Source organism: Cercospora beticola, chromosome 1 (assembly GCF_033473495.1).
Source record: "Cercospora beticola chromosome 1, complete sequence".
In the NCBI taxonomy this organism is placed as follows: Eukaryota; Fungi; Ascomycota; class Dothideomycetes; order Mycosphaerellales; family Mycosphaerellaceae; genus Cercospora; species Cercospora beticola.
Genome location: NC_088935.1, coordinates 1,580,278 through 1,592,049, shown reverse-complemented (window position 1 = coordinate 1,592,049; position 11,772 = coordinate 1,580,278). Strand labels below are relative to the sequence as shown.

The window sequence follows — 11,772 nt, the reverse complement described above, 5'->3', positions numbered from 1 at the left end:
GCGCGACATCCTTACGATGCGATTGTCGCAGTAGCTGGTGCATTCCATCCCCTGTTCGCGCCGGGCGCATTGCTTCTGCACATCGCATCATACCGACTGCGCCTACCCGCCGACTGCCCCTACACCTTCACCATGGCCGCGTCCTTGAGCGACCCGGGTCCCTCCTCCCCCCTCAGCAGTGCGCCTCCCTCGTCCCGCTCCTCATCGCCTCTCTCGGAACTCTCGCGGAGCCCGTCGCCGCCGTCCGCCGACATCATGGCGCGCGCCCCATATCCCTCACCCCCCGCCAGTCAACAAACCTCGCAGAGCGGTTCGCCTGCGCCAGATGGCGGCATGTCTTCCGATAAAGACGGCCCTCCACCAGCAAAGCGCAGAAGGATATCAGAGAAAACAGAGCGTTCGACCGAGCACTTGGACTTGCGCGGCAGTACAGTGCGTCCCGACCAACAACATCAACTCGACCGCCTCGTCAATGTCCTCCATCGGCGCCAGAAGATTGTGGTCATTGCAGGCGCAGGCATCTCAGTATCAGCAGGCAGTGCGTATACCTCAGTGCGGCAGCGCAATTGACGCGTCCTTTGCTAACAACAACGCGCAGTCCCGGATTTTCGTTCCTCGCAAGGCCTCTTCCGCAGCCTCAAGGAAGAGTACAACCTCAAAGGCTCTGGAAAAGACCTTTTCGACGCGTCCGTGTACAAAGACGACGTGTCGACCTCGTCCTTTCATGACATGGTCAACACCATGTCGCGTCTGACCAAGGATGCCAAGCCTACAGCATTTCACAACATGCTCGCAACCATTGCTCAGGAAGATCGATTGCTTCGATTGTACTCACAAAATGTCGACGGCATCGACACTGGACTCGAGCCATTAAAGACGTCCATACCTTTGGCGAAGGGCCCTGATGGTAAATGGCCGCGCACTGTCCAAGTGCACGGCGGACTCGACAAAATGGTGTGCTCGAAATGTCACGACTTGGCAGACCTTGATCCAAGCTTGTTCGATGGACCTGTCCCGCCAACGTGCCCGCGGTGTGTAGAAGTCAACGACATCAGGGTGGGCGTGGAGGGAAAGCGCAGTCACGGCATTGGCAGAATGCGTCCGAGAATGGTCCTGTACAACGAGCACAATCCGGACGATGAGGCGATTGGAGCGGTCACAAAGGACGATTTGCGGAAACGACCTGATGCGGTTATTGTGGTTGGCACGACACTGAAGGTCCCCGGCGTACGAAGAATTGTGCGCGAAATGTGCGCTACTGTGCGAGACAGAAGAGGCGGCGTCGCGATCTGGATCAACAGCGACCCGCCACCGATCTCCAAGGATCTTGAGGACTGTTGGGACATCATCGTGCAAGGCCCTTGTGACAAAGTGGCTCGACACGCAGCCATGCGCAAGTGGGACGAGCCGGCCATCTCTGAGGAGTATTCGGAGGTCAGCGAGAACGAGGCCAAGAAGACGGCTGCTAAGAGAATGCGCGTGCAACTGCCACCAAGGAACAACGCAAAATTCGCTCCGAAACTGGCCCGACCTTCTGCTTTGCATAGAAACAACAGTTTCAAGCCTCCTGCAATTGGCGAGATGACTCCACAGAAGCCTTTGGAACGTGGTCCTGTTGACTGGAGCCCAATGCCGATGCCACGACTTCCAGTTGTCCAAAGCATCGAGGGCGATTCACAAACGGAGGACAATATCACTGTTATGACGGATCAGGCGGACACACCAATCGACAGTGGGCTTCTAACGCCAACAAAATCATCGCGAGGCTCGCCAGGGAAGAAGGCCATAGCGAAGGCAATCAACTTCCCAAATCTCACTCAACCCGCGAAAAAGCCGCAAGGCGCGAAAGGCGTCAAGAAACCGGTGGTCGCAAAGACCAAGAAGCAGTCTAACGTCAAATATTTCCCGGCAGCGCAGCCAGAACCGAGGGCGGCGAAGCCGGTTGTGAAACCGAAGAAAGCTGGGCTGAAAGGACCGAAAGGCAGGTCGAAACGTCAACCATCTCCCAAGAACACGTTGAAGTCGACATTGGGTGTGAGCAAGACGGCAGCTGATGCAGAACAAACATCCAAGGAGGCGAATGTCCATCAGAGTCCCAGCAAGCTTCGCCAAGTGAGCAACGCATCCTCGGAGCCCATGAATCCTGTTTCACCACAAGATCCTAGGATGAATCCGAGCCCAGTGCATTTGCACGAGCAGTGTGGGAAGCCCGAAAGGCCGATCAATCGCATGAGCATCAGCAGTCTTGTGGACTGACGTTTAAGCCGACGTCTTGAGGGGTTTGCTCGTCGTATATTTGGTATTTGAGAGCATGACATGTGTAGCGTTAATGCATGGCGAGGCGTTCTTTGAACGCAAGACGGAGTCTCTGACCAGAAGTCATGGAGGCTAGAAACCGCTGAGAGACGGCGCGGCATATTGCACGCATTGCTGGATGAATCTATCATGGAGAGTTACGCATAATGATCAGCGCGTCTGTAAGAATACAACGGACGCGTACAGAGTGCCGTGGACGCGACTGCGTTGCTGTGAGGGCATACGTTGTAGAGAGATCAGTCGCAATCACCGCTATACACGAATCGACTGTCTTTCAGTTCATATCTGGGTAGCATCTTCGCAACAATCACTTCTCACACTAACGCTTTTGAGGCCAATGATGAGCTTCCTCCTGCTGAATCTGAGGATGTAGAAAAAAAAATTGATCTTGGTATAGTGCTTGTCATTCCATCTGAAGAAGCCTGAGAATCCAATGCGGCTGAACCTTAAAGCGCGAAAGTCTCCACTTTCAACTTAGCCGCATGCATGATCCCATTGTCCATGCGCTCATGGAGCTTTCACAACATACTCTCCGATTCATCGTTCCACATCATCCAGTATGCGAGGCGGGAATGTGGCAGGCGCAGCGCTAGCGACTGTATGCGGAATCGCTACTGGTACGTACTGGACTACCACGTTGATCTCTAGCGAAACGCGTGAGGCGAGGTTGTCAAGATTGTGATACTGACATGCTATCTCATCGCAGCTTACACAACCTTTGTGCCAGCACTGGAAGAAGAGGCGGAGAGAAAGGCTGGGACATTCGAGGCGCAGCATGGGACTGAAGGTGACAATGCGAGAGAGAAAGATACACAATTGAGCAGGGCCATTCTCAGCGATCTGAAAGAGGCGAAGAAGCAGGCTATTGGGGAGGATCAAGGACGGGGAGGCTTTGCGTGGGGAATAAGGCAGTGGTTTTGGTCTTCTGGTGAGCCTGCGACCAAGACAAATGGAGACGGCAATACTGGAAAAGCAGCATCTGGTGTTACGGAGCGTAAAGAGGAGAATGGCAAGTGAAGCATAGAGAATGCACAAGCTTGCCCGCCTCTGCCACCGGACTGGAAACACGGAAGTCGAATAAGACACAAGATCGCGCTACACAGGCCAAACGACTGCAGCCGCAAATATGTCGTGAAAGGGTATCTGGTTTCTTGCTCTAACGGTACTACTCCGCCCGGCATATTGGCCCAACACCAACGCCCGCGCCCGCGCCCCAGCATTCGACTATGCAAAGTCTTCCTCCTGGCTTTGAATATTGTCCTTGACCTTCAACAGCAGCGTCGTCTTCCACTTGTCCAGCTTTGACATTTGGTCATACTGGAACAGCTTGTCCGCGAACTTCTCCTGGTCGCCTTCCTCCACAGCTTCGGCCAAATCTGCGAGTAGTTGGTGTTCTCGTGTTTGCTCAAAGGCCGGGTCGAGAACGCGGTAGGATTCGATGGCACGTTTCGTAGCGACATTGTCGTTGTTGGCGAGGTGGCAGATTCCGGCTTTGAGGAAGTACTCCTTGACAGACCACTTCATGAGATTGTTGTTGATGGCGGATTTGGAGATGCGCTCGTAGTTGGAAATCGCTGTGAGATAGTCGCCATTGAGGGCTGCGAGGTCTGCGAGCTTGAGGTACAGCTTGTTGGCGAGTCTGTAGCAGTGTTAGTACGAACATTGGTATTGTATGTTTAAGCAGTACGTACTGCTCAGCACCGTCTGTCTCAAACCAGCCTGCTGCAGTCTCGTATGCTTCCTGCGCCCGCTTGTCGTCTCCCAGGTCGATCTCGTACAGCTCCGCCAAGTTCTGCTTATGCGTGGCTGCTCTTCGGAAGTTGCCCTTCGTTGTGTAGTGCTGAATTGCTTGTTCAAGTACCCGCGCCGCATCCTCTGGCTCGTCTTTCTTGTAAGCCTTGTATGCCTCGGTCAAGGTGTTGGCGGCATCATCTGGCTCGTTGAGTTTCTGTTGTTGTATTTGCGCCGCGCGCTCGAACGCTTGCCCCGCTGCTTTGCCATCCTTCTGTAGTCTGAATGCGTTCGCGGCCTGTGTGTACAACTCGGCGGCCTCTTCCAATTTCTGTGTCTTGCCGCCGAAGAAGGAGAAGCCTCCGGAGGCAGCTTGCGCTTGTTTCTCTGCCTGATCACCCACCTGATTAGCCAAAGAGGTGGGATGGCGATACCGAGGGGTCTACCTTTTGCAGCAGCGCTCGTGGGTCTTGTGCCATAGTGAGGGTGCAGTGGTCGAGTTTCAGTAACGAGAGGACACGGCGGAAGCTGAAATCACAGCGATATGGGGTGAAAGATCGGTACCGTCCTGGCCAGCTGGTCTGTCTCGTGTCTGGGTGGTGTTGCCTTCTGTCCTTTGGCTGCGTCACTTTGTCTTGGCGCTGTTGGTGGACGGTGGACCCTTGCAACGCCCCAAGTCGCGTCGTCGCGTCTTTCGACCTCTTCAAATGTGCGTGTCTCTACTCTGCAAACGACAGCTCGCATTTCGACGTTCGAGCATGCTACAAAACATCGATAGACATGCTTACACAGTCAAATGAAGCGGTGGCAAGATTGTGGCGAGGTGGAGGATTCTGAAGACGATGAACTCGAACTGAACCTATCTTCTCCAAGCCCGGAACGACCTATAAAACGCGTGAGGCAGAAAGAAGATGCGGCCGATGCCCAGGACAACTCCGTTGCGCCTTTTGCAATCGAAGATGGCGCCGACGACGAGGACGAGATCGCGTGGCTGCCTGCGAAGGTGGCAAACACCTATGGACGAAAAGGGAAGCTAACACGGCCATCACGACGAACTCGAGCGACCCCGGCGAAAGCCTCAAAGCGCGAAGCTTCGAATTCACCATCGCAAGGTGGGCCGCCATCTTCTGGAGAGCGATCGGACTTCGGGAGCCCAGACTCTGCTCCAGAAGCGGCCGCTCCAAACAGCATTGTAGGACAAATCCCTGCCTCTCAAGGCGAAGCATCCAAAGCCATTCTTGCAACGAGGACGACGCACGAACAGACGCGCACGATCAGTCCACAACCTTCTGCAGCCCCCACGCCAGCTTCGAAGAGGTCTCCGGCTCCGACCAGTCAAAAGGACTCGTCTTCAGTGAGGCCCGCGTCCACGTCGTTGATCTTCGGCGACAACGTCAGCTCGACACAAAACAGCAGTCAAGAAAGTCTTCCCGATGCGCGAGAGCTGTTCGCAGCTGCAAAACCAAGACTCCCATCAGCTGCACCCTCGTCACCTTTGAGTGAACGCGAAGTCTCGCCACCGGCATATTTTGAACAGCGTAATGGGCAGATTGTGGTCAACAAGGCTAAGGCAGTCTCCGGAAGCTTGGAAGATGAGAACGCAGTTCACGATGAGATACTGCGAAACTCCATGCTCGTTCACACACAATCAGAAACGACGACCGGACGACGAAGTCTGCGAGCTCGGAAGGAAATCCAACTGCATCCGTACCTGATCGACAAAGCTAAGTACCAGAGACAGTGCAAGGAGCGTGGTATCAAGCCAGTGCGTCTCATTGACGCAGAAGCGCCGGAGGAGGAAAGCCAAGTGCTCGACAGTAGCCAGCAATCGCCAGTTGAACCACAGTCATCAAGCTCAGGAGGACTGGACGACGCCTTGAACTCACGGCCCAAGGCTTACGTCAGGCTGGCTTCACTCAGAAAAGAGCAATCTGTTGCAGAGTTTGCTACCGAACGTGCGGCCAAGCGAAGAAGGATTAGTCAAGGGAAAGGTCGTTCTGCCAGACTTGATATGCTGGATCCAACACGCTCAACTCTTGGTACTCAACGAGACAGTTTCTCAGTTCCTCCATCCCCTCCGCAAACGTCGAGCGAGACTAGCACTCCAGGACCACTGAGACAGCCTATGCAACAGACAGCTTCTGGTTTTCAGCGTCCTCGTGGATTGAGCCCTGCGCCGCTACCAACGCCACATTTCTCGTCCGAAGTCAAAAAAGGTCAAATCAACGAGAATGCCTCCACAGAATCGGTTTCGAGACCTCGCGGCTCACGCAACCGAACACACAGCCCTGATGCTTTGTCGAGCGCCGAGGAACGGGCGACGTCTGGGTCAGAGGCCGAGTCGGAAAGCGAGGTGCTAGCACGACGATTGCGTCGCGAGCAAAAGCGCATCAGAGGCGTTCTACCTGCTTCGTGGCTGAGGATCGACTTCAAAGCACAAAAACCCAAACCGATTGCACTACTGACAGGGCATCGGGTCAGCTCGACCTCACCTGAGCGCTGGACACCACAGCGCGGTGTTGCGCAGAAGATCACGTCAACTCACCGGAAAGCTAACGATGCCGCTGCCGTGAACATGTTGTCTGATGATGGTGGTGATTCGGATGATTCAATACAGTTCATACGTGCAGAGCCGAAACAGTCGCACTTGGCATTCGATGCAGATCGTCTTACCGTTGCTCCGAGCGAGACCGTCGATGATGATACCATGGAGAGCGATTTTGTAGATGCAATGCTGGCTGGCCGTCCTCGTTCAACTAAAGCCGAAAAAACGAAATCCCGACAGCCACGCATCACCGACAAGTTTCGAAAAAGTGCAGGAAATGCAGACATATTCTCAGGGGAGCGGGAAACGCGCAAGCAAAGCGGTAATGCTCGTGGTATGAGAGGGGGACAAGCGAGGACATCGAAGAAACCACGGCGTGCCACTGTACGGTTGAGCATTGCTGATGCTGCAAGTCCCACAACGTCGTCGGATGCCGGCATGCCACCATTTATTCGTCTTGCAAAGAGGCAGGCAAAGAGGCTCCCTGATCGAGGTCGACATTCGCCATCAAACAAGATCATCCACCTCGCGACCGCCGACGATACTCGCGAGGCTATGTCGGTCCTGCGTTCATGGCAAGACGGCACCCTGGCACCTCGACAAGATGGAGTTCATACGCAGCCTCAAGGAGATCACTCTCATGGCGACGCAGACGCCGGAGATGCATTACCGAGTCCAATGACTGAGCGGCAGCCTCTGAGAGTAGTTTCTGGAAATGCGGACCAGCCGCATGCTTTACCATCCGCTCGGAAAATGGCAACGCGGCGTAATGATGCCCGGAAAACAAGTATGCGCCAAACGCAACGCGCACGCGGCACACCACAAGTCCGGCGACCTTCAGGTAGTGGAGCAGATGTCACTCAACCAACAAGACGAGCAGTTGTGCCTTCACGGCCAGTTGTCTTGCGACCAGTGCAGCTCGAGTCATTACAGCATGATTTTGATGAGCGCCATCGAGCAGCTGTGTTTGAGCGTCGAATGCAGTGCTTGACTGAGAGTGTTGCTATGCGCGGGCGACGACCTCATACTACCGATTTCCAGCTTGCGAAATACTTTGCGCAAGAAGACAGCATATCACCTACAACTGAACACGACAGCCTTGCTGCAGCTGATCATATACCGCTAGCATCGGACGAACAACCAAAAGTTTTGCTCCCGCACAGGCGAAGAAAGCGGCAAGCTCGAAAGCTTGAGGTCGAAGAGCATCAGCATTGGCAAGGCGACGATGCGGTCATTGACTTCGTAGAAGACGTGGTCGAAGTAGAGCCCGTGACTGACATCTCGAAACCTGTGCTCCAAGGACTAGGTGCGTTCGGAACTGGTTATCCTGTTGATTTCGACGTCAAGCAGTTGCCGCCTCGACCCTTGTTTGGACCAGACAGCTTCATTGGGAGTGGTGACTTCTACGATGCGATAAATCTGGCATCTTTAAGCCTAGATTCTCCGCGCAATCACATCAGCGTACACTTGGACCGATCGATCGTTTCATGGTCAGCTTGGAACGAGGAAGTCGCCACATCATTCTCAAGAATACCTGCGGTGATCCGAGAAGCATTGAGTAAATGCCATGCTGGGTCAGCAGGGGCAAGCATTCCTGCAGAGGTGAATGAGTCAATTGCCTACCTTCTGCGCTCTGTTGTACGGTACTGCTCCAAGTGCTTGTACTTCGAGGACCCAGTCGATCGCGATGAATGCGTTCAAAGTCTTCAACGCCTCATTGGGGAGCTGGCGGAAGCCATTGCAGAATGTCATGCCGATGCTGCACTCATGCATGATACATTCTCACTTGTCATGCAGTATCAGGTTGTCTTAGCGGCTCAGGCGGTCCAGATCAATGCCAGACCGAACGTGCATCGGCAAACTGGGCCACCATTACTGGGACTTCTAGAAGGGTCCGCCAAATCTCTCGCAAAGCACGCTTTAGCGGGCAGTTTCGATGTCCTTCGAAACTGGTGCCAGGTAATGCGAACGACCGAAGACTGTATCGAACACTCTGCCGCGACTACGATCATCATCCTCGCCCACACATCGCGTCATCTTGGACATAATTCTACTGTGTGGCAGACGATTGGGGAAGTCCTGGACTCGGACATCCACAGCATGATTAGCGTCAAGGACCTTGACGGAGTCTGGCACAACCTGTTTACTGTGCTTCCTGTATTATACATCGATGCCAGAGGGGTAGTTGAGCGGAATCCTGACTCCATGCCGCTACAAGAAGACTGGACAATTGTTCGCAAATTGCTACAGCGAGTCTTCGAGCTTTACGAGAACACAAGCCACGTTCGGGGCTTCACTGCAAACTCATATTTGCGCACTCTGTTGCATCGCTGTCACAGGCTGGTCGACAAGTGGCCGTGGGCAAAGTGCGAGATGATGCTCTACAGCATCTACGACTTCTTCTCTAAACAAAGTCGAATGCTGCTGAAGAATGAGGAATGCAAAGGCTCGCCACAATTCCTTGAGGAGCTCAATCTTTTGCCGTCACTGGACATTCAGCCCGATGACTTGTCATTTCACATCTTTCTCAAGACACTGGTCAAAGGGCTGGTGGCGATGCGCGAGCGAAGTGTATACAATGATAGGAAGATCGGCTCCAGCATCACATATCGCATGATTCCGACCCATGGGCGCACGTATCCGAAGGAAAAGGACATGCAGCAGAGCGATGTCGATGCCCTTCGCAACCATCATGACCTTCTGTGCACTCTATACTATGCCTCGCCTCCGGGATATCGGCCTGGCGTTGATATACTCAGAAACCTCGTAGACCACGCCAACTGGCATCGCAAAGCATGTCAATTGAACGTCAACGCATGGACTATGCTCACTGTCTTCCAGGCTTCGACTCAGGAACCTGCTGGAAAACTACAGCCCCTGACCGTCTGGTTCTCGGAGATACTGCGACTGACGATCATGCAATACCGGCTCGCCAGATCTGAGGCCGAGCATGACTTCCATCATGCAAGAGGCATGGGAGCAGATATTGGCGAAGCGTTCTTGCACGGTACCATTGCCAACAACCAACTGCAAATTGCAACAACCCTCGCTACTGCCCTCGCTGGACTCAAGAGAGCAGTCAGTGCAGCTTCCAGCGTTGTTGTGATGCAGAAGCTAATGCAAGATACCAACTTCTGGACGATTTTTGAGCTTTTCGATACCTCACAGCGCCGCTTGCTTAGTACAGTGAAGGAAGCCCTGCATGTCATTGACGCCGCCTTTGACACTGCGCATCGACTGGCCGCATCAGGAGAGAGTCAGATCACTAGCAACGACAGTCAAGACTTCGGAGACTTTAGTGCTCTCGATGAACTTGTCGGGGCTGATGAGGCAGATTCGTCATTGCCTGCAACAACCGCCAGAGATCTTCAGGCACACGTCGGCTCTTTCTTGTCAAACATTTTCGGCGCAGACGTGCCCCCTGACGATACGCTTCTGGAGCACGTCGTTCGCATCTGGATTCGCATGGGCAGGGATCTGGTCAGCAATGGCGAAAAGAGCTGGCTGAGTTACGTTGATGACTACTCGCCCAACAGCTGGACACAAATGCGCGACACGAAGCAAAAGCGGAAGTTCACGCCGTACTACATGTCGCGCATTGTAGAGCAGCCGAACGTCGATGATGCCGCGCTCGAAAGCATCATCACAAGCTGGCTGTTGTCCCTCGTAGAACGAGAGGCATTACTCAAGTTTCAGCATAGCTTAACGAGCGCACTCCTGAACCGCTGTGAATCCGAGTTGTTGCTACAGAATCTCCCCTTTGCCAGAGACGTTCGAAGTGGGCGGTATATCATCTCGTTGGAGGACCTACGGCAGCGGCGACTGACTTTGATCTCATCAACCTTAAACAACATGCGGCGTGCTTTAACGCGGGTCAGACACAATGTTCCTACCCAGGCACAATGTGTCCGGACCCGATACACAGAGATGCTTCGTCGCTTGATGCAGACCATGAAACACAATTACCAGGAGTTGCAGGCTAATGGTAGCGCTGATGTCGCAGAGGGCAGCGTACAAGGTGCCTACGTGGAGTTTGTTCAACAGGTGGTCTCATTCTTGCAACAGCACACTGCCGACTTTTGTCCTGTGGACAAGTTCTTCACCGACTCGAGTGCTTTCCCTCTTCCAGCAGCGGATCCGACATATGTGGTCGGCAAGCTCAAGGGCTACGCTCTAAAGCTCGCTGAATCTGGCCCGCGAAGAGAGTTGACAATGTTTATGCAGTCCGTCATCGAACGCGCCGTGGTGGATCGACAACAGCAATATCTCGTCAGTCAGATAGCGACAGCCATGTCTGACGAGCCCGAGACGGGCGACAGCAGTGCGCCAACGCTACGATATGTGCTGCTGACAAGCATATTTCCAGCGTACTTCGATATAGCTCTCAGCTCGCCACCTGGATGGATGCTCTCACTCCCGCTACTGCAGGCTTGCGAACTCGTCGTTCGAGATGTGCTATACAACTTTGATATCGACTCTGACTCCAGCCTGAAAGCTACGGTCGCTACCTTGACAGCTATCTTGCGAAGCTTCAAAGGCCAGTGCGATACTGTCCTTTCACGGAACGACCTCGATGGACAGCCATCGGCTTTATGTGTCATCTCCGCTATCTACTCTGTCTGCTCGGCCGCATTGCCAATCATCACCTGCATTCAAAGGCTTTCATCATATGGCAAAGACCTCCTGAAGCTCATTCGAGCACTGTATGCACAGTGCGATGAGCTCAAGGATCACCTCGAAGGCGCGATGTCACTGGACGAAACGAATAGGACGCATCTAGACACACCGAGTCCGTGCCCCTGGCCTGACACAAAAGCTTTCGCCGAAAGACAAGTCCAAGAGTCCGCAAACTCCTGGTATGTTGCAGAGGGCAAACATTACGTCAGGAGAGGGAATCTTTCCAGAGAGGTGGAGGTACAGCTCGGAAGCGCCGAAGAGGAGGAAGCAGCTATGTTGCAGGCTATCGCTGCTTTCCAAAGGGCTTACGAAGCAACTTTCAGTGGGGGAAGGGTCAGGAGACAACAGATTGCCAGGCAGGATGCAAGTGGACTGGCGGACCTGATTATCTGAACGTCAACTTTGTGTACAGTGTATAGCGTTCCGAGCGATGTGGGAGTGTGAAATGAAATCATTGAGAATGAGTATGTTACACTTGCCCTCAGCAGACGAGTCTCGTGATA

At 53.8% G+C, this 11,772-nt stretch overlaps 4 protein-coding genes across 4 annotated transcripts; 3 read left to right on the top strand and 1 right to left on the bottom strand.

The window, feature by feature from the left end:
* Positions 1-132: 132 nt before the first annotated feature.
* Positions 133-2,256, top strand: RHO25_000615 (uncharacterized protein; the record flags this gene model as incomplete). The annotated part of the gene is made up of 2 exons (XM_023593229.2): positions 133-538; positions 599-2,256. The coding sequence occupies 2 exons, from the start codon at positions 133-135 to the stop codon at positions 2,254-2,256; spliced, it is 2,064 nt and encodes a 687-aa protein (XP_023459473.1).
* A 619-nt stretch (positions 2,257-2,875) lies between these two features.
* Positions 2,876-3,333, top strand: RHO25_000614 (uncharacterized protein; the record flags this gene model as incomplete). The annotated part of the gene is made up of 2 exons (XM_023593228.2): positions 2,876-2,933; positions 3,023-3,333. The coding sequence occupies 2 exons, from the start codon at positions 2,876-2,878 to the stop codon at positions 3,331-3,333; spliced, it is 369 nt and encodes a 122-aa protein (XP_023459474.1).
* A 207-nt stretch (positions 3,334-3,540) lies between these two features.
* On the bottom strand, positions 3,541-4,526 carry RHO25_000613 (uncharacterized protein; the record flags this gene model as incomplete). The annotated part of the gene is made up of 3 exons (XM_023593227.2): positions 3,541-3,955; positions 4,008-4,438; positions 4,494-4,526. The coding sequence occupies 3 exons, from the start codon at positions 4,524-4,526 to the stop codon at positions 3,541-3,543; spliced, it is 879 nt and encodes a 292-aa protein (XP_023458342.1).
* Positions 4,527-4,843: 317 nt separating this feature from the next.
* RHO25_000612 (uncharacterized protein) lies at positions 4,844-11,662 on the top strand (the record flags this gene model as incomplete). Its single annotated transcript, XM_023593226.2, has 1 exon — positions 4,844-11,662. The coding sequence occupies one exon, from the start codon at positions 4,844-4,846 to the stop codon at positions 11,660-11,662; it is 6,819 nt and encodes a 2,272-aa protein (XP_023458341.1).
* Between the last annotated feature and the right edge of the window lie 110 nt (positions 11,663-11,772).